The sequence below is a fragment of the Pangasianodon hypophthalmus genome, chromosome 7 (assembly GCF_027358585.1).
Source record: "Pangasianodon hypophthalmus isolate fPanHyp1 chromosome 7, fPanHyp1.pri, whole genome shotgun sequence".
Lineage (NCBI taxonomy): Eukaryota > Metazoa > Chordata > Actinopteri > Siluriformes > Pangasiidae > Pangasianodon > Pangasianodon hypophthalmus.
The window spans coordinates 8,274,361-8,296,515 of NC_069716.1; the positions used below are offsets into that span (position 1 = coordinate 8,274,361).

Here is a 22,155-nt window from a genome sequence, read left to right on the forward strand (position 1 = left end):
GTAACTTTAATAGGACACTAGCCTTTCTTCTCACCACACTAACCGCTGGTACAGACATTCATCTTATGAATCAAAAGCCCCATCTGTCTCTTCCATCAAGCAGCACCTTTACTGCAATATGTTTCTCTTTATCATCTGGGTGATTAAGAACAACTTGAGACCTACTTATTGATGTTTTGCTCTACATGCTGAGGGGTGTTTTTTTAAGTTAGAATCAGTATCAGGCAGGAATGTTTGAGTTTTAAGTGTAATCTACTGTCCTGTGGTCTGAGTGGTGAGCTAATATCCATGTCTTCTCTAATGAGCTCCAGGGGAGAGGAGATTCATGTGCTATACACACACACACACACACACATAGCCTCCAGCAGGTATAAAGCCCCATAGAGCCTTTACGCTTTTCCAGCCTTTATTTGAATTTGGAATGATTTATGTTTAGGTTGTTCCTCTGTAATATTGTAGCTGTAGGTATGGTGAGAAAACCACTCCTTGGTGGCCAGTATAGACAATACAGACAGATGTTCGCTGTTGCCCCAGGTGTGTGAATTTGTATGTATGGTGCCCTGTAATGGCCTAGCGACCCATTCAGGGTGTATTCCTACCTCATGCCCAGTGTTCCCGGGGTTGGCTTCAGACCCTGACCAGGATAAAGAGGCTACTGAAGATGCGAGAATGAATAATAAACATTAGTTAGATATTTTTTTAGGACAGCATTTTTTCCCTTGATCCAACAATAAAATCTGATAAGCTTAGAGCACATGTTGATTTTGAATTAAACAGAGAGCAAATGTTTATTGTATATTGATATCACACCCACTTTTGTATGCATCAGGCATTTCAAAGTAAAAATGGTGACCTAGATGGTGTTTTTGTGTTTCATATTCTGATGAATACAGCTGCTGCGTGGCTACATGCAGACCTCCAAGAGAACCCATTTTCTGAGTCAGTTACTGCATATTGGTCAGTCTTGAAAATACAATCCAGTTTAATTTCCTCTGATTCAGATCTGTTGTAAGTGATATCTGCATAATCTCGAATTACCATCTGTTTTTTTTATTAGATTTGTGTCAAGTAGTTGTCATCACAGCTTCAGTAGTATTTTGAAGTGAATTTTGAACCTTCTTAAGGGACCTTGAGAAAGAAAAAGTTGAAACTTATTTATTAGGATCTCTGTGGCCCCCTATGTTTTAGAAGAACACAGTGCATTATGAAGCATCATAAGTGAATTAGGATTCTATAGTCACCAATCCAACATGGCAAGACATTGAGGTCAATGAGCGTTCATGGGAAGGAGAATTTTTGGTGGGGTTGGAGGAAACTGCCAACTTCCTCCTGGCCTCCGACACCCTATTCTATTAGCCATCCTACTTACCTCCTTTTGACCCTTCTGTCTGTTTTTATGGCTGCATCATCACCACTGCCCAGAGGAAAATTTCTTTGCGTAAAGGTTTCTCTTTGATATCTCAGGAGATTTAATGGGGATTGTCACTTGTGCTTCATTAATGTATCAAAAAAAGGGTCACATGTTCCACCTGCTGGATTTGAACCCACAATCACAAAGCAAACACTTTACTGCAGCACCATTAGCTTACTGAGTCAAAAAAAACCTTTGGGTGTTGGCGGAAGAGCTAAAATTGTGTAAAAATTGAGTAAAATGTAATTGAAATCTCTAAATATAATTTAAATGCTTGATAAAATATATTCGTAACCTATTAATATAACCTTACATAATTAAAACTTGCTCGCATAAATAATTTAACATGGACAATAAATAAGTAGACCTGAGTATTTAGCATACTCAAATACTGAACTTTTTCTACCAAAAACTTTTTATTTATATAAAATAATACAGAAATATAGAATATTTGGCTCCTAGTGTACTTCTCTTCAAGTATACCTACAAATGCTTGCCTATAAAAAACACTGGTGTACATTTCTCCAAGTACTTAAACTAGCATTTCAGAAATACACTAAAAGTACACTAAAGTACGTCTGTTCAAATATATTTAGCCATGATTGTGTATCCAAAGTAAACTGTACATCTCTCCAAATTCATGAGCTTGTAGTAAACATGATAATATATTTGAACGTATCATTAATTTGGCAGATCTGAGAACAGTGTGAGATGTTGTTGAGGTCTTGACTGAAACTCAAGAGGAGACTGAAGCTTACTGGACTTTTCTGTCTCAGGAGAAAGAGCTGAGATACAGGACACTTAAGCAGACATCTCGTTTTTTCCAGACTCTTTCATTTCCATCAGATTTCACTGCTGTCTAGGAGAAGCTATAGAGATAATGAGATCTCTTTTTAGATTTTGTTTCCCTATGGGTGTTCCTTGTCTAATTTATTTGCTCCATGGTGAATACCTCATTTTATCTGAAAAGTGAGGTTATAATTTGGAACCATGTCAAATGTTTACTCCATTAAAATATAGAGTATACTTTTCAGAAGACCTCCTGCCCTATAGATACTTGTGTGTGACATTATCAGAACAATCCCACTGACCCACATCATAAAATGATCATTACTCTAGGTCAGGGGAAGGAATTCCGTGCAAATTTTACTTAGGCACATGTATCTAGTTTCGACCTATGACCCTGTGGTTCATGAGAATCTGAGGATTCTGTGGTTCTTCCGCAGTTGTCAATGGAAAATGCTCTTCCTTCTAACCTTGCAGGGGGGAGAATGAAGCAGTTTTGGGCTGCATGTGATGACAATTGAAATGGCTCAGTGGAAAGCCAAGCACGTCCTGTGTGGCCGTCGGCACAGGTACAGGAAATTGTAGTCAGGAGATGAGTGTGGCACGTAGGAAGCAAACACTGATGTGTCCCCCACCTCCCCTAAAACATCCTCACTTCACATCAGATCCAGTCAGGAAATAGGAAGGGCACTAGTAAGCAGATAAATGTGCACAAAAGGGACTTACAGCCCTCTTTGGCTCCCATCCTTCACAGACAACAAAGGAATCAAAGTTTGCATTGGCCTTGTAAGTAGGAGACAAAAAGCTTTACTCTCTCTATTTTTTTGTGAAGCATGTGCTGCAGTTTTGTGTAAGCTCCTCCACAGGGAGCAGGAGATGCTGACTCCTTATTCAGAGGAGGAGGTCTGTTCTATGGCCTGGCTGCCCCTCTCCTGCCGGCCGGACATGGTGCTATTTCAGTGCATGGCAGTGCTGGCTCAAAGCACCACTGTCTGACTGAAATGTTAGGGTTTGGCCTTGTCAAAGCATGTCCTACACGTTATAAAAAGCAGAGTGCTATAGTCCAGTTGTGAAGTCCTTGCTGACACTAAATCCTCTAGAGGTTGGGGCCTCATTCATGGCTTTTTTTTGTGGCCATTCATATTTAGGCATATATGATGCTTAGATCCTCCATATTTTGATTAGCAACTGAAATGTTGTGAAGAGCAGAAAAAATGTAATAAATCCCTCCCTCTCTTTCTCTAAAGGAAATAGTCAAACACAAACTGTGGAAGGAAAACAGGAAATTTACTGCATATGACAAAAAGAACTTAGGCTTATCAAAGCAGCTGTATTTTCATTAATGTAGCACAAAGAGAAAACCTTTTGCTTCATGCAATTTTAAAGGTCTAATGCTGTATCTTTTTTAGAGATAGGCAGTGTATATGCCTTCCTATCACCTATGTATAGGGTAAGGAGTCCAACTGTCAAAACAGATGACAGAATGATTTCACTTTTGCTTAACTGTGACAAATTGATGCTGCCAGCTGTTTTTTTAGTCAGCTAAACCATTGGCAAACTGCACATCTGTTGCATGACAGGTTGCGGACAAGGTTGGTGAAACCTCTGGAACTGCATTCCAATTTAAAGAAACAAAGCCCATTCACCACCACCGAATTAGCTCCAAGTAACTTAAACATGCACATTATGTACATAATTATTTATATTACTTTATTGCTATATCTTTTGAGAACCTGAAGATTTGGTTTAAATTACAGCAGCTCATGTGACTTGGAAAGTTATTTTCTTCAGCTTAATGGAATAAATCCTCACTGTGTCTGCTGTGTCGATCTCTTCATGAACATTAAATGAAGCACTCACCTCCCGAGAGAAATGCTTAGTTAATGTTTTGCTGAATCACCATTAAGATTAGTTGAGTGAGCATTGTGAACAAGATTTGGGCCTTGCTCCTGAGAGGACTGTTGGGTTCAGTGTGTTTTGAAACACATAACATCTTGCTCAAAAAAGAGCTTTTATATGCAGACTGCATTTTCTGAAGTTTTGGAGATCTCTTTATTCACTAGGGCCAAACTAATCCCCGGACTGACGTCAACTAGCTGATAAAATCTACTAAAATTACGGTTCCATTGACTTACCGCCATTGGTGGAACTCACATTGACACTGACTCAGCCACAGAAACTGATTTATTTCTGTGTGAGAACACTGTTTTTGTATTATAGATAGATAGATAGATAGATTTGAAATTGAAATTGAATTACAGTTAAATTGAGATTGAATCAATCTATCTACTGAAATGAAAAAGGTTATCTGATATGGAGCACCAAAAAAAAAAAAGTAAAAATTTGAACATTCTTTTCAACATTTGAGGCCATTCTGGTACATTTAGATAGTGACCCGTGTCAAATGATAGTTTTAAGGCTCAGTGTAAATATTAAATATAAATGTTAAATATAACTGTAAATATAAAATATATTAATATCAATCTTAAATGTAAATGTAGAATTTATGCTCATATGCTGGTTGATCCCACCCTCTTGGAGTGTGTGTCATGGGAAAACACAGTGCCAGTAGGGTTGCCAGGTTTACACAGTACTGTGCTAGTTTTGGAACAAGGCTGAGGCTGTAAAAAGCTGGTGGCATTTTTGGGCAGATTTAAAAACAGTCCACAGCAGCCAAGATCTTGTTTTAAAGCAAATAATCAGAATTACTACAAACATATGCTATGGTAAAGGAAAATTTAAATACAGACAGCATAGACCTACAATCTACAATGTACAGAACATTTTCTGTTTTCTAGAAACAAAAGTTTTTCATGATGGTGAAACGCAGATAAGGCATGTATGCAGTACAGCATGGATGACCATGTTTTTATTTTAATCAGCTATTGCAATAGCTGGTGCAGTGGTGGAGCTCCTGCTTTCACCCTTCAATGCCAAAATCATGGGTTCAATCCTGTGACTGAATGGAGATTCTTTGTATTTTTCCCAAATTTCCTCTTGTGGATTAATAAAGTACATATCAATCAATCAATCAATCAATCAATCAATCTATCTATCTAGCTAGCTAGCTATCTAGCTAGCTAGCTAGCTAGACTCAGAAATCTGCAACTATACTGTCATGGATACTATAGAGATCCTGAACGGATTATCTTTTCTGTTTTTAGATATACACTCACTGTCCACTTTAATAGGAACACCTGTACACCCACTCATTTATGCAGTTATCCAATCAGCCAATCATGTGGCAGCAGCACAATTCATAAAATCATGCAGATACAGATCAAGAGCTTCAGTTAATGTTCACAGCAAACATCAGAATGAAGAAAAAGTGTGATCTCTGTGACTTTGATCGTAGCATGGATGTTGGTAGCAGATGGGCTGGTTTGAGTATTTAAGAAACTGCTGATGTGGGACTTTCACGCACAACAGTCTCTAGAGTTTACACAGACTGTAAAAAGACTAGGTGATTTTTTTTTCCTAATCTTGAACTGTCCAGTTTCAATGAGCCTACGCCCATGATAGCAAGACAAGCAGAGATGTGAATTTCCAAATAAGTTCATATTTATTGCAGGGAGAAGAGAAGAAACATCTAAAATCCAAGACCACAAAGAAATAACATTAACAGTCATTAAAAATTCACTATCGCCTTACTATGATCTATAACAATATTACAGTCATGGGAAAAAGAAAGTACACCCTCCTTCAATTCTATATTTGTATTTCTCAGGGCCTAAATAACAGTTGTGTGGTCCTCACTAACTTCTATACACTAACAAATAATCTCAGGTGACAACAAAAAACAAACAGATTTCAATATGTAGTCAATTTTTCCTAAAAAGTAAACCAACATTCAGAAACCAGGTGGGAAAAAATAAGTACACCCTTCCTACTTCCACAATCATTAAGAGAGTAATTAGCAGCTAATGAAATGAAGATAAAAGATTAGTTCATCATCAAGAAGTGTGACTAAATCTATAAAAGCAGAACTTTTGGCACTTTGGTGTTCTGGAGGTGTGTGTCTACCCCATGGCAAGAGCAATTGTTTCTGCTCATCATGGAAGGGTTATAAAGTCATCTCCAAACAATTTGAAATTCACCATTTTATAGTGAGAAGGACTGTTTACAAATGGAGAGCTCAAGACATTTGCCAGTCTTCCCAGGAGTGGGTGTCCCAACAAACTCAGTAAAATGTCAGATTGTTTAATGCTCGGTGATATGAAGAAAAAAAAAAAGAGCTGCATCATGTGACCTACAGGCATCTGTATGCACATTAAATGTTTAGGTTCATGACAGCACAATCAGAAAAAGACTGAACAAATATGGTTTCATGGAAGGGTGGCTAGAAAAAAGCCCCTTCTCTCCAAACAGAATATGAGCACAACTTAGGTTTGCAAAATCGCATCTGAACAAACCACAAAAGTTCTGGAACAATATCCTTTGGACTGGTTGCTGTGCAGCCACCGGACATGGGAAACTTGCAGTCATTGAGACAACGATGAACTCCACTTTATACCAGAATATTCTTGAGACAAATGTGAGTCTGTCTCTCCAGCAGCTTACGCTAGACTGAAATTGGGTCATGGAACAGGACAGTGATCCAAAGCACAGCAGCAAATCAACATCTGAATGGCTAAAGAAGTAAAAAATCAAGGTGTTGGAATGGCCAAGTCAAAGTCCAGACCTCAACCCTATTGAGATGCTGTGGCAGGATCTTAAGATAGCTGTGCATACATGAATGCCCTCAAACATTAATGAACTGAAGCAATGTTGTAAAGAAGAGTGGGCCAGAATTTCTCCAAAATGATGTGAGGAAACTGACACACTCCTACAGAAAATGTTTACTTCACATTATTGTTGCTGATGGTGGTTCTGCATGTTACAGGAGTTATAGGATGTCCTTATGTTTTCCCACCTGAATGTTGGTTTACTTTTGGGGAAAAAATGACTACATATTGAAATCTGTTGTGGTTTATGGTTGTCATCTGAGGTTATTTGTTAGTTTATAGAAGTTGGTGAGGACCACACAATTGTTATTTAGGTCCTGAGAAATAAAAACATAGAATTGAAGGACGGTATACTTTCTTTTTCCATGACTGTATCAGCAGTACCCCAGCCTCCCTGAAAACCTTTACTGGAACTTCAGAATAGAGCCACGTTTCTTATAGCAAATAGGAAGGAAGCTGCAGACCACATTGCATGTTGCCACCAAACAGCATGCAGGTAATCTGCATACCTGTGCCTATAAGCCTCATGACCTGAATTATTACTCTTAAAGGGATGGTAGTACTACATAAATCTTACATAAAATACAAATCGTAAATATAAATCTTAAATACAAACCTTAAATGCAAATATAACTATAGAACTTAAATATTGCTTCACTGAGTAAACATGGTGGTGTTAGGGTTGCGAGGTAGACAAAATACTGTGTTAAATTAGGAACAATGTAGCTGGTGTAAAGAGCAAGTCCACATGTGGTGTTGTTGTTGGTTTGGATTCAGGATGCACGTTTGGAATTGTGACATCATCAGTACAGCCAATAATTTCTTTAAAATAGTCTCCCCTATGAAATTACACAGCTACAGAAGTAGAGACGTAGCGCATTAGTGGTAGCTAAGCTGGTTACCTGACTAGCTAGAGCTACAGGTGCTACCTACTTTTACATTTACCTTCTCTGTTTTTTTGTACGTCTGTACAATGAAAAAAAGGGAATATGTGGTTGGTCAGATATAAGAGAAAATTGTACGTGGTCTGGTAGTGTAGTGTAGTGGGCAGGATCACCACCTCGTAGCTTCAGGGTTCTCGGTTTGATTTTCAGCTTGGATGAATGTGTGGAGTTTGCTTTTATTCCAAGACTCAATCAAATCATGTTGCCTATATGAAAACAAACTGTGTAAATGCAACTCAATTCATTCCTGTGGAATCACATGTAAATCAAGTAAATTCAATGAACTTTTGTTTCCAGTGTAATTTTATAGCAGAGACTAATTTCAGAATTTACTGGTACTGATGTACTGATGACATTGCAGTTCTACAGAAGTGTACTGAATCAATCTTTGCAATATATGATCATCAAGAAATGATCATCTGTTCGGGATCACTCTAGTATCCACGACAGTATAGTTGCAGATTTTTGAGTTGGCTTTTTCAAGTGATGGACACTAATTTGGAAATTTCCCTAAGTTAGGCACTCTTGCCAGTCTTTTCCAGTCAGCAATAGAACATTCATATTATTCCTGTATTTCTGGAGGAGATCAACCCATGATGGGAAGTTGTGCATGTTTTTTGAGAACGGAGGAATATTATAGATGAGATCTGTTATGTATGCGATGTGGCACTCTGTGCTTAATATTATTCTACATAAATCATGCGCAGCCATAATGCTGGACCCAGCAAGAGCTCTTTTCTCTCACAGAGTGGGATCTGTGGGAATATAGATCATCCTAAACCTCATGGAGGTGTAGTAGTACTATGCAAGTTATGCATATGCCCACTTTATTTATTCTGTGCTGCAGGAATAATATCCTGTTTAAGCAGATGGTTGTGTGAAAGCATAGGTTCAAATTACCTCTAACATGCCTGGCTGCATGTGTCAAATAGAGACGTGAGGTATGTAATGGCCTGCAGCTCGTATAGAGTAGAGGGCGAGGCATGCACACATGCATTTCATTTAAAATGCATACGTAGGATTTCCAGTGGGCTAACAAAACTTCTAATAGCATGAAAAAAAACATACAGGATTTCTTCCAGAAGCAAAAGATGTAAGATATTCTTCTGTTGCTTTCTTGATAGCCTGCACTAAGATAGCCTGCTCTGAACTGTTCTATGGGAGACAGAAAGGTTTGTATGGTAGTAAAGCAGCTGAGATATTTATGAAATCCATCAGTGCTCTTTGGCTGTTGCCTGCTACAGTATCAACATTCAGTCAACACTTGACTCATAGCAGATCCAACACACCCCGCTACTCCCCCACCCAAATCCTGCAGAGCAAAAGCAAAATGACTTTTCTTTTATTTCCTCTCTCATTTTAATCGTCAGTTTGTTTTATCCCTGTTTCAAGCCTGCTTCATGAGCCATCTGTATTAGTACCGGTGGCTGTTGTCAGAAGTTCCTGAAGTGTTAATAGCCTTTCATGACATTTCAAAAAATTTCAGAAATTAGCAGTGCATAAAAATAATGACTCAATAGAAGTCATCCAAATACTTCAGTAAGAGTATCTACTGAAAAAGCTACTCATGAAGGATACTCAATTAGTGGTTTCAGCTCATGTAATATGTAAGGAATAAAATATTACTGAGTGTACTTTTATAGGAAAATAATCAATGTTAGGGTTCTGTGATGTGGCCCAACTCAAAGGGAAGTGGATTCCTACAACTGCATGTCCTGTTCCAAGTATTAAACTGTTAAATTTATTAATGAATAACAATTCATACTTTATTACTGTTCCTAGTTAGAATGTCAGCAGAAGTTAGTTCCTGTTATTACTTACACTATAGCAGCTATAAATAGTCCTTTCTTCACCAGCCTCTCTTTTTTCTCTCTCTTGAAGTTAATAAGACAAAAAAATGCAGCTTGCGATGTTACTAAGAAACCAAGAATGTGTAAAGTAATCTGTCCTGAAGACTTTCCCATGGCAAAAAACGTACTGACTTACAATACGCTGATACTGGAGACTCCTTCCATAAATGTTAAATAAATGTCTCCTTACAGAAAACTTTACTATAACAATGATTATACATTATTCTTTGTTGAATTGCAGCACATTTTTTAATCCATTTATGATTAGCCTTAGACTGTGTGGAGCATTTGCCACTACACTTCTCATCTGTGAATGTTAATTAGTTAATTAAATATTTAACTAATTTCTATCAAATTCCTACACTGTGTGTTTGAATGGTGAAAAGAACGAGGCTTTCATAAGCAAGAAAAATCAAAAGAAGACAGTTGTTACCTGATAACCCACAGTAATCTTAAATGGTCTTCAGGCAAGTAATTTGCTTTTATTTAGGCCAATCTTAAAGCATAATTTTAGGCCAAATCACAAATGCCGTTGTATACACTATACAAGTAAGAAGAAATTTATAGCAACAAGACATTTATTTCATTGGATTTTTTTCATTATCAAGTAACAAACATGTTAAAACATGATCAAATAATGTGTGTTATAAATAGTAAATAAAATATTCTAAATAATTTCTAATAAATTGATGCCCAAACTTTGTCTTTATGAGGGTCTACAGCATTTTTTTGTATTCTCTGAACAGTATTTAGATCTTCTCATTCTTCCTTATATCAGGTCTGGAGACCTACATTGTCATGAGAAAACTTTGACTTTTTGGAGTATTTTTCTGTTGGGTTTGCCTTATAAGCATTCATATTTCATTTTTTTTACTTCTTTAAATTCCTCTTTTTTAGTTCAGTTGTAAAATAAATGTGTAGTATGAGTAGATGAACACATGAACATGGTTTGAGATTGTGCCACAGAAAAATGTGCGGCAATAACACTGCCGAATGTAATGAATTTCCTGGAGTGAACGCAGATGAAAACTGATGCATTTTTATAACCATCATTAGTGTTTCACAGAATGCTAAAGAGAACTCTTGAGTCTCTGTCTCCTGAACTTCATGAGGAATGTCATAGTTGTAAATGAACTGTGTAAATTTATTTGTAAGTAACTAGTAACGTATTGTAGTTATTATTGCATTGTGTAGCGGGGAGTATTCAAACATGGTGCCTGGACATTGTATAGAAAGCAGCTGGTCTGAATAATTTCATAATTCTTTTCTTTTTTTGATAGAAAAAAAAAATCCGTACTGTGAAAGCAAACATGCCTCCAAACCTGGCACTCCTCCAATAAATGTGCACCCCTAGAGAACAGCTTCCTGCCTATGCTTCATAAAAATCAATTAGAAAGCTCTCAGCTGAAAGGCCATGGCCTTGACTGTGAGTTCTTTGGTCTATGGACAATTGAACGGATGATGTGAAGCACTCAGGGTCAAGGTGGTGACTTTAGTCTGTAGATTTGTCTTTCTTTCTACACAAGAATGTTGTTTATAACCTTTGTCGGAGTTTTGGAAATTGTTCTCAAACATACTGGAGGCAAGGAGTGGGTTTCCTCTGACTTGTCACCCACAGCACGCTGCTATTTATTTAAATAACCACAAACAAGTCCAAAGGCCCCTGAGACAGAAGGAGACCCTTGGGTCCTATACTTTAGCCCCAGGAATTGGACAGCTCGGCCCTCTATGGTGAGGCAAGTCATTATGTCTTTGAAAAGGCCAGACAGCAGGCTGGGACTCAGCAGGTTTCGGCGCAGTTTGCATGCTTTTGAAAAAGATTGCTTTTTGTCATGCAGAGGGGATGATGTGTTTTCAGTTGCCTGACCTCACATGTCGGAGACTTCTCAGTTGCAAAGGAAAACAGTGTTTTTCTTTCTTTAAATGCATTTTAGGAACAGTCTTTGAAATAGAATATTTAAACAACTATTAAAATGATCTTTCCATTTCCACTGTAATGTAATTATAGCTAATATTGAAATCGTCCGTACATACCAACATGCTTATGTAGCATACCACTATATATTTGTTCTCTTCTGTAACCATAGCACTCTTGTGATGAACAAATTTAAATGACAGATTGCCTGTCATTATTTTGGGTGGTACTGACAATAAAATAATGCCCTTCTGTCATTTTCTGCTAGTGAGACTAAAGCCAGTTGCATTCATCCATGAATGGTACAAGGAACTGCCAACACCCCAATGAGAATATTTGTTATTTACTGCATGCCTTTATTTCTAGAAAAAGTATTTATGCAGTGGCTGCCAAAAACCACACAGATAAAAAAAATTCCCTGTAAATGCCTCTTCCTGTTGCATAGCATTTTGGTTGATATTGTTTTTACCCAGTTGATGTTTAAGAATAAATCTTCAGAGCTTGAGAAAAGCTGCCAGCTGCTGCCAAGAGGCTCAGCAAAGCACTATAAACAGTTCATAGACTCACATTCAAATATTTACAAAGTCTTTTGTGGGCTCCAGGGGCAGGATGCATCTGAAGGACTTAGATCATTTACAGTAAATGCAGTGGTGCAGAAATGTTACTTCTGATTGGCATGCAATGAGCATTAACATCAGTTGTCCTATAGTCCCTTAGTACCTCGTGTGACTGCCTCTTGGCATGGATTCCAGAAGATGTTGGAAACATTCCTTTGAGATTCTGGTCCATGTTGACACGCTTTCATCACGCAATTCCTGCAGATTTTTCAGGTGCACTTTCATTCTGTGAATCTCCCATTCTAACACATCCCAAAGGTGTTCTATTGGATTTAGATCCGGGGACTGGAGGGCCACTGAAGAACTTTGAACCCATTGTCATGTTCATGAAACCAGTTTGAGATGACTTTTGCTTTGTGACATGGTGCATTGTGACAAGGAATGCACATGGTCAGCAACAATACTCAAATAAGCTGTGGCATTCAAGCGATGATTGATTGGTATTAACTGGCCCAAAATGTGCCAAGAAAACATTCCCCACACCATCAGGCAGGTTGGCTCCATAGATTCATGTGGTTGGTGCCAAATTCTGAACCTACCGTCTGTGTGCCTCAGCAGAAATTGAGATTCATCAGACCAGGCTACATTTTTCCAGTCGTCAGCTGTCCAGTTTTGGTGAGCCTGTGCCCACTGCATCCTCAGCTTTCTGTTCTTTCTCTGACAGAAGTGGAACCCAATGTGGTCTTCTGCTGTTGTTGCCTATCTGCCTCAAGGCTTGATGTGTTGTGCATTCTGAGAGGCTTTTCTGCTCACTACAATTGTACAGAGCTGTTATCTGAGTTACTGTAGCCTTTCTGTCAGCTTGAACCAGTCTGACCATTCTCCGCTGACCTCTCTCATCAATAAGGTATTCCGTCCGGAGAACTGCCACTCACTGGATGTTTTTTCTTTATATGCACCATTCTGAGTAAACTCTAGAGACTGTTGTGTGTGAAACTCAGCAGTTATAGAAATATTCAAACCAGCCTGTCTGGCACCAACAATCATGCCCTGGTCAAAATCACCAAGATCACCTTTTTTCCCCATTCTGTTGGTTGATGTGAACATTACCTGAAGCTGCTGGCCCATTCTGCATGATTTTATGCTTTTCACTCCTGCCACGTGATTGGCTGATTACATAATCGCATGAATGTGTAGTTGTACAGGTGTTCCTAATAAAGTGCTTGGTGTGGCTAGTTCCAAGAGTGAACAATATAGGCCTGTTCTTACAGATGGATCCTGGGAGTTTAAGGAGTGAAAGGATCTTATGCTGTATGCTGTGGATAAAATGGTTATTCAGCTTTAGAGTATTTTGTACATTTACTTTTTCTTTTTACTCAGACTTTTAGATACTGACATCAGGCCAACATCCAAAAATATCTCACAAGTCAGATATCTTACTTCATGCATCAATGCACTGTTTTATGCTTTACTTGCCATAAGTATGACGAGTGGAATGGTTTTATATACCAGTTACCAAAGATAATATTCTATGTATCAAAATTTAATGACGAATAAACAATTCAGATTCTGGTTCTGATTCCAGCTATGTCCTTTGTGGATTCCAAATTCAGTTGTTCCATGAATGTATGAGAAGATACTATTTCTGTATAAAATTCATTTTAGTGTCTTTATTTACTATTACTTACTTTTCTAAACATATCCTGTTAAATGGGAGCTCAAGGTCTTCATATGTAGTGTAATGTGTCTACCCGTTTCGTGAACTGCTTTCATCTGTAATTATCTCCAGATGTGCCCGATGTGTCCTGTGACATGTTCCTCAGCCATCCTCCCTTAGAGTTCATCTGTGAGCGTGCTAATAATGGTCGGAGATCGTTTGACATGTGTGCTGTGACCTTTAGCCTTATGTCTTTTTCACATCTGACGCTCACCAGCAGAGAAAGTCTTAATAGGTTTTTCAAAGATCAACCACTTAAAAAAGGAATAAATCTGCCTTGATTTATACATACGTTATTGGTAATTCCATGGATTAGTCTGGATTACCTGTCAGATTTAAAGTATATCTTCGATAATCCCTAAATCTAATATATCTTTCTGCATACTTGGTTCTGCCCCAACTCTATGTCATCCTAATAAGGTAATTTCTTTCCAGCTCTTAAAACAGCTGATACTCCCACTCTAATGCAACCTGGTTAAATTTAACTCTGTTTTACTGAAAAATATCAATAGCCAGATTTATGTTCAGAACCTACTGCATCCTTACTAAAGTCTACTTATATATCAGGTATTCATGACATTACACTATGGATGAACTCTGATAAACTGATACTTATTGGCCTAAAATCTTAATTTCTAAATCCTAGATTAACACTGATGGACTGTACCTTGGTATAACCATTGACCCATTGCTACCCTTGAGCCTCATTAGGACACTCACTAAAATGCTTTATGGCATCTATGTAAAATGCCTTTGACATTTTCTGAATATAAAAAATAATGTAGAAAATATCCATGGCTTTAAAGTATTCTACCCAGTTAGTGTAATTCCAATTTTGTTTATGACATTTAATTCATAAAAAAAAAAAAAGTGCTATCAGTCCACATCACTCTGGTTTGTTATGCGTTACGCTGCCCACTGTCAGCCCATATCTAATATTCCATATCTAATATATAAACTAATACTTGTGCTTAATCTTAATACTTAATACATCCTCAGTGGGCTATTAGCTGTCCATAAGCTGACATTGTTCCCCATTGGGGGTAGGTCATTTAGTGTCTTAGCACTTATTTGGGATCACCCTACCTCAGTCTCTCCAAGACTGTGAAAAATATGTCATATGGCTGTCTGTACTTTTTCTAAATTGACTAAGTGTTAAAAAATATAGTTTAAGATGTTATCTAAGTGGCACAACAGAAAAGTGTTCAGCCTAACAAATTCACAAAACGATGCCAAAGCCATTCATGGCTGAGCGTCCAAGAGAGAATAATTGGCCATGCTGTCTGAGTGGGAGGGATGGCATTACCCGCTTCCCTATCAATTAGAGAGACACTAGTCATGTACTAGCCAGCATCAGTGCATCAGTGACAGGAGGACAGTCAGGAGGACAGTTAGCATTTCCCCTGAGAGTGTTCAGCTGCCCTGTGACGTAGCATGAGCAGCAGTTTGAAAAGAAGCACATGCTTGCCTTCTCCCACTTGGTAGCTTTTGCCTGATACATGGATGCTAGATAGTGGGTGGGAATTGGCAAAATGACAAAATTGGGAGAAAAATGGGGTGAAGAAAAGTAACCATACGTTTAGTATGTTAAGCAATGAAAAACCATCAAGAAATGACATTCGAACATCGATCATAACTAATTATGTCACAAACATTTTGACTTGCTGTTCAAAGCATTGCTTACGACTTAAATCCACTCTCCTTTTTTCTCCCAGGTCTGGTAGCTGGGTTTTCTATGACCCCACCTACTCTCAACACCAAAGACCAGCTTGTGATTGATGCCAATGACACACTGACTATTACATGCAGGTAATTTCTGAGAATGACTTGAAGCAACTTTGTGCTCAGTATGTATGATAAGTATCCAGGATATACAGGACCTGTTTTTTTAAGTAAACATTAAGAAATCATGATGAATTGGACCATATAGCCTGGAGGTTCTTTACACATACAGGGAATGTTACATTTGGATGGGAATGCAGGGGAAAGATTAAATCCATTTTCAGATAACACCAGCGGCAATGTATCTTTGAACATATTGCGGGGGGCTGTGCAGCTTCATTAATCTCTGGTTCTTCTACAGCTGCCATAGCCAGGAATCTACTGAATAAATTGTTTTTCAGCAGTAGCATACATGCCGCTTGGGAAGAGAAAATATGTATTTTGGCCATGAACCAGCATGAGAGGCATTATGTATTTTATATGGCTATGGCTCAAGTTCAAAATATTAGTGTATGCATAATCTTTTTAGGGAGGAAATCGAAAGTTATCTTGTTTTCTTTTGAAATATGCAATATAACAATTGGTATGTGCCAAGTAAGTCTAAGATAGGGGCATAAAGCCATACAGACCATTAGTCTGGATTGAAGTCATTTGGGAATTCTCATTCTGCGTGCTGATATTTACTGAGCCATTTATATGCTTTTTTTTGGTGGAAAACAAGAATAGTACTCAAGAGACTGCCATAAAACCCAGTGTATTATAAAATTATGGAATAAGCGTGAAGTTGAACATTGCACAGAATATCAATAGTCATTACACTCTGAATCTGAATCTATCTCATAAGCTTTCAAGGTGCTAGTGACCTTTTTGATACCTTGTCCCAGGGGACAGCACATTCTGGACTGGACCTGGCCAGAGCAGTCTATCAGCAAAGAGGTGCTTAGTGAGCGACATCGGCAGCAGTTGCCCACCCAGGATAAGAGAGCGTTGTGGGTGCAGGAGTGCCAGGGGGAGCCTGGGAAACCCTACTGCAAGACCCTGGTGCTGACCAAAACCCAGAGCAATGACACAGGCTACTACCGTTGCTTCTACCAGGACATTAAAGCTGTTATTGATGGAACCACAGCTGCCAGTTTATATGTCTTTGTTCGAGGTAACTAGAGACAGCGTTTGTTTGAAAATCTTGTAATGACTGTGTGTAACATAATTCTTTTTCAACAATGGTGCATTCTCAATGAATTTTGAACTTGTTTATGTCAGTTGAATGGCCTTAGGCAGTCACCACAGATGTTTTTGTCATATTTAATGGTTTAGAGGACAGTTGACATGTCATTTCCAATTGAAATTAGTTTCCCCAGATTAAGTCACTGACATCATTACAGATGCAACTGAATGCCTATTTTGTAAATTATTTTCTGTGCTTTGCTAGCACATCTCATTATATAGTTTCTCTTTTCTTTGAGTGATAGACAAGGACATTCTGAATGGTTGCCCTTATTCAAACATTTAAAGAATGACAAATAGTATTATAGCTTGAATATGTTTGCATTTCTTGAGGACTAAAAGTAAGAAAAGCAAAGATGTGGCTTAATCTGATGAAAAGACAACTACATAGGTATTTTTCTACTATGTTTCTGGCTTTGCATTTTGGCTTTTGTGTTTTCATGGGAAGAATGAAGTCCTATTTTTCTTTAAATCTAAATTCTCCCTTGTTGCATACTTGTGAAATGAACACATTTTCCTTGATTTCAAAATGAAAATTATTTTGGCGAGGGTTTTGCTTCATAAATGAAGCAAAACAAAGTTTCAATTGACAAGTACTTGGGACTAAGTGTTGTTTAGGATTCAATCATACTTACATGGGATTCAGTGTTTGTTTTTAAAGAGTTCTAGTTTCAGCATATTTCCGGACTAAATTAAAATTGACTTTCTCAACAAAATCTCTTCAGCATACAATAAGTCACAGAGAAATACATTTTGCTGGGAAAAGACACACAGAATTATTGAGTACAAGCCCCAGTGTTGTGTCTCATAATGTCTTAATGATTCTTAATGTTCTTTGTTTTGGAGACAGTTACAACAATGCCATTAGGATGTTTTTGGAGAGATTATAAATAATCATGTTTTTCTTTTTCTTTTTTTAGAAGTTGAACATATTTAAAAGCACTGAGAAGAGCACAGTGTACATGTTTGTAGGGCTAATTTCATTCTTGGCTGTAGTTGGGATAATGTTTATAAGCAGTTGATTTGCGTGCAGTTGGTCTGGGTGTTGCTTTGAGCTCAGATGACAGTGTTAGAGGCCTGTGCGGTGCTGCGATCTTTAGAGCTGGAAAGAAAAAAGCATCAGAGTCAGAGATTCATATACAGGTGCCCCACTAGTTTGTCTGCTTTTGTGAAATGCCCAGTTATTTCTCCTGACAAGGTGCCGAAACGGTTTCCATAGATCTTACCAGGGGTCTAATTAGAAGCAGCTGAAATCACAGCTATAAATTAGGCAGGAGCATGAAGTAGGTCGGATCAGGCCGCATGTGGATTTGGTTAGGTGCCTTCCCCATTCTACATACTCATTCCGTGCCTTGTACACACTGCCTCCATCGTTCATGATCGCTGCCCCTACTCCACCAGAAGAGCCCTCAAAAAGGCACTTCTCCTCCTCACACTAATTTATTGTTAAGCACCATTACTCAAGGGAATTGTGTATTTTTCCTGTTATGCTTGTGTATGTGGACCACCAACAGACCGACACATAAGCCTCCAGATAGAAGCTTTTGTTTGCACTCTGAAAGACTGGAGTGATTTTACTTTGAACAAAAAATGGTGGGCTTAGAACTAATGGAGCTTTTCAGAGAAGCATATAGCACTGTATGATATTCAGATAGCACCCGCAGTGGAAAACAAAGCTTGGGGCGGTTTCTGCACCCTCATATGGCCTCTGCCTAATAGAAGATCACTGGATTAGCGGCTTTGCAAATGGCCATATAAAATCTGGAGAAGGTTACTATAAGCCCCTTTCTTTGATATTTAATGACAATATGAGCCACATTACTTTGTAGAGAAATCTGAGGAGGATGGCATGGTTATGAATCTTAATGCCATGGTTTTGGTCTTGATTTGTTCTCCTGGCAACACTTTTTGACAAGGATAGCCTGACATGAATTTTATATGGGCTTTACATTGGAGTACAGAAGACTATAGGCCATTTGAGGTGAAAGTTATATTTCATGAAGCACAGGTTATGCTCATATGTTCTTTCATTCTTTTAGGATTTCCACCAAATCACAAACTGGCTGACATTTTTTTAAAATCTTGATTTTTTTTCCCCTAAAGACCCAGATCATCCATTTATCAAGAGAAATGACAACATGGAAACCATCTTTATAACAACATCTGACACACACATCGAAGTGCCATGTCTGGTCTCAGATCCTGAACTAAATGTCACACTCTTCTCGGTAGGTATGCCACCATGCTGCACAGATTATTAGTGTGATTTTTTTTACTGCCATAATTACCACGTGTGCATTGGACTACTGACATGGTTGTCATTCAAGCCGGTGAGTGTAGATGGTAAAAAAAAAGGCACATTACAAACAATAATCTGTAAGTTGCACACACAATGGTTCATACACATGTGAAGGGTGAAGTGGTAATAATAATTGCAATGAAAATATTGCACATATTGCATATCGTGCATCAAATAGAAAGATGCATATAAGGAAGCTTCAAAAGCAAAAATCCCATATGGTTGCTAGTCACTGTACCACTCACAAACTTGATGATTGTTATTTATTAATCACTTATTTTTTATTTATTAATCACTGTACATTCCTAAACCCTGGATTAACATTCTTATTTGCATATTTGCAGTGCCAACAACCATGATTGGATTAATACAGCACGTGACCGGTTTAATAAGGGCTTGTCTCACGCTTTCGCATCAGTGAGAAAAAATGTCGCCACGTAAATCCTCCTTGGTTGTTTTAAGCCTCGTGAGACACACAATGGCAAGAAAACAAAGACAAAAAAATAAAAGAAAGAGAGCACAGATGAGCAAATTAGAGGAATATTTTTAAAATTCCTTTTAAGCATGGAGAGACTTGTGTTTACTTGTATAGCAGCGTCATTTTTTTCCGCTCAAATGCTGAAACTACTGTTTACACAACACGCAGGGTTTCTGTGACTGTACGAAACATGTAATATGAGGCGTGCGCTGTTCAGTTTCTGATTGAGTGTCTCTTGCTAAACATCAAGCTGTAACATTCTAACACTACATTGTTTCACACTGTACATGTTTGGCACCGCAATGCAGGATTAACACTGCAAAAGCAGGGTTAAAAGCAGGGTTTAGAATGACGATAACCTGGGGTTAAGTGCAGTGTGAAAAGCCCTATAGCGTCATGGCATTTCTCTAAGTATTCATAAAAATCCTATAAGCGGAAATACAGTATATCAGTACATGCTAGAAGTATGTCGAGATACAAAGTCAGTTGTCATGGCGGTCTAATGTAGGTCAGCTTAAAAGTGTCTTAACACAAACTTATGTCAACACACATCTATATCACTTGACTCAGGTGTTATGTCAACTTGACATCAACATTAATTAAAGCAGTATTTATGATAACCCATGGCTGCTCCATCATACAAACAAAAATGTTTATGTGGGTTGTTATGATGGGCTTATGCTGATGCTATGTAGCCTTGGGAACTATGAAGTGTTACCATTCAAACAGCATTTGTTTTAACTTTTTGACATTTCCCCCCTTGCCTTTGTTTTGTAGTTAGAGCAACCCACTGTACCTTTTGAAAGTAAAGAGATCACATGGAACAGCAAGAGAGGTTGGACTGTTCCCAGGCATGTCATCTACCGCATGACCATGTTTTTTGGCTTCTTCTGTTCCCTGACGTTACATGACAGAGAGTACCGTTCCAGGGTCTACTTTGTGATGGAAACAGGTGAAACTATATTCGTGTATATATTTAGAAAGATACAACATGGATATCCATGTTGATCCAGTGAAGTAAAAGTAATCATTTACAAAACATTTCATATTTCACACTCCATTTCAAAGTACATGTATTAGAATGTGAACTGTTTTTGGTCATATTTGGGAATTGGCAGAAGATTAGCTTATTATAGTCTTTTCAGTTGGAGTGGAAGAACATTAGCATAACCCTCAGCTTACAAGATTTTGGAAAGTTATTGGAGCATAAGACTAAATACTGGCCGACTCTAAGTACAAATATTGAATTAAACATGAGATAATGACATGAAGTTATGCAGTATGGCTTGGACTCAAAAAAGCAAGTTAGCATTCAGCAAAATATTATCTTAACAGGGTTTGTTCAGGTTATTGTGATCACCAATTTGAGATGAGATTAAGCTCATCAGTCATTGTCAGTCATCTCCAAAATTAATCATAATCCAGCAAGTGTTGTTTTTAGATCTATGTGGACTCTAAGTCTATACTGAACCTAAAATGGTAAAAGTGCTGACTGTCCAACTGATGGTTGTGACACCCTGCAGGAAGAAAGTTTTATGACCTCAAGCTGTTTCCTGAAGACTCACCCATCGAGCTAATGCGAGCCGATGTCCTCATCCTCAACTGCACAGCACTGGTAGAGCACAACACAGGCGTGGAATTCAAATGGGCCTACCCAGGACAAAAGGTAAAAATGTTTTGCAAGAGATGGAGTCCTGTTGACTAAAGCACAATGAATTACATTCATGAAAGGTGGAGACAGGAGTGGATATCTACAAATCAATTTCCATTCACTTGACAGACACATTCTACTTCTTGAACATGTTACCTTAAAGACAACAAAAAAATTCTTTACCTTAAAGAAAATCAAAAATAATAAATTTACAGTGCTATAAGAAATAAACAATCCTGTAGATTGTAGTTTGTTTGCTAGACAGTAAGCAAACAAACAGCAATTTGGACCATAAATATATTAAAAAGTGAAGTGAAGTGACGTGTGGCCAAGTATGGTGACCCATACTCGGAATTTGTGCGCTGCATTTAACCCAAAAAGCTACATATACTATACAGCTACTATATGACATATAAGATTGTCTTATCCTTTTATATTGTATGAATTATTTGTCCTCAGCTGTTTGATTCATTTCAGCCTCAATTTCCTCACAAAATACTTTTATTTCACAGATAGGCATAGAAAATTGAGACTTAGAAACTGGGACCTAAACAGAAGCCAGTGATGTAGTCCTGGACTTGTAACTAGACTTCAAACATGGACTTGAACTTATGAAATCAGATTTGGAAGTGAAAATCTTTTGAGAATTTTGTGTATTTTTGAGATTACGAATACATGAAGGTGGTTAGATCAACCACTCTACCTGAGTTGAGAAAAGGACCCACCCCATCCTCAACCTTAAGACCCAACTGGGGACTTGACTTGAAATTTATTAGTGGATTAAGGCTTTGGACTGGTCTTGGATATGAAGTAGACCTAGCTTAAATCTCGGACTAAGCAAAGAACTGCTGACATGAGCCTTTACTTGAACTTGGTA

General features: G+C 38.0%; 1 protein-coding gene across 4 annotated transcripts in view; it reads left to right on the top strand.

The window, feature by feature from the left end:
• Positions 1-22,155, top strand: part of flt4 (fms related receptor tyrosine kinase 4) — a 49,940-nt gene that overhangs the window by 4,025 nt on the left and 23,760 nt on the right. For all 4 annotated transcript variants that reach the window (XM_026940676.3, XM_026940677.3, XM_026940678.3 and 1 more), the window contains exons 2-6: positions 15,620-15,713; positions 16,511-16,779; positions 18,954-19,078; positions 20,405-20,579; positions 21,151-21,293. In XM_026940676.3, coding sequence (XP_026796477.1) covers positions 15,620-15,713; positions 16,511-16,779; positions 18,954-19,078; positions 20,405-20,579; positions 21,151-21,293 — 806 coding nt within the window. The remainder of the gene's footprint in view (positions 1-15,619; positions 15,714-16,510; positions 16,780-18,953; positions 19,079-20,404; positions 20,580-21,150; positions 21,294-22,155) is intronic.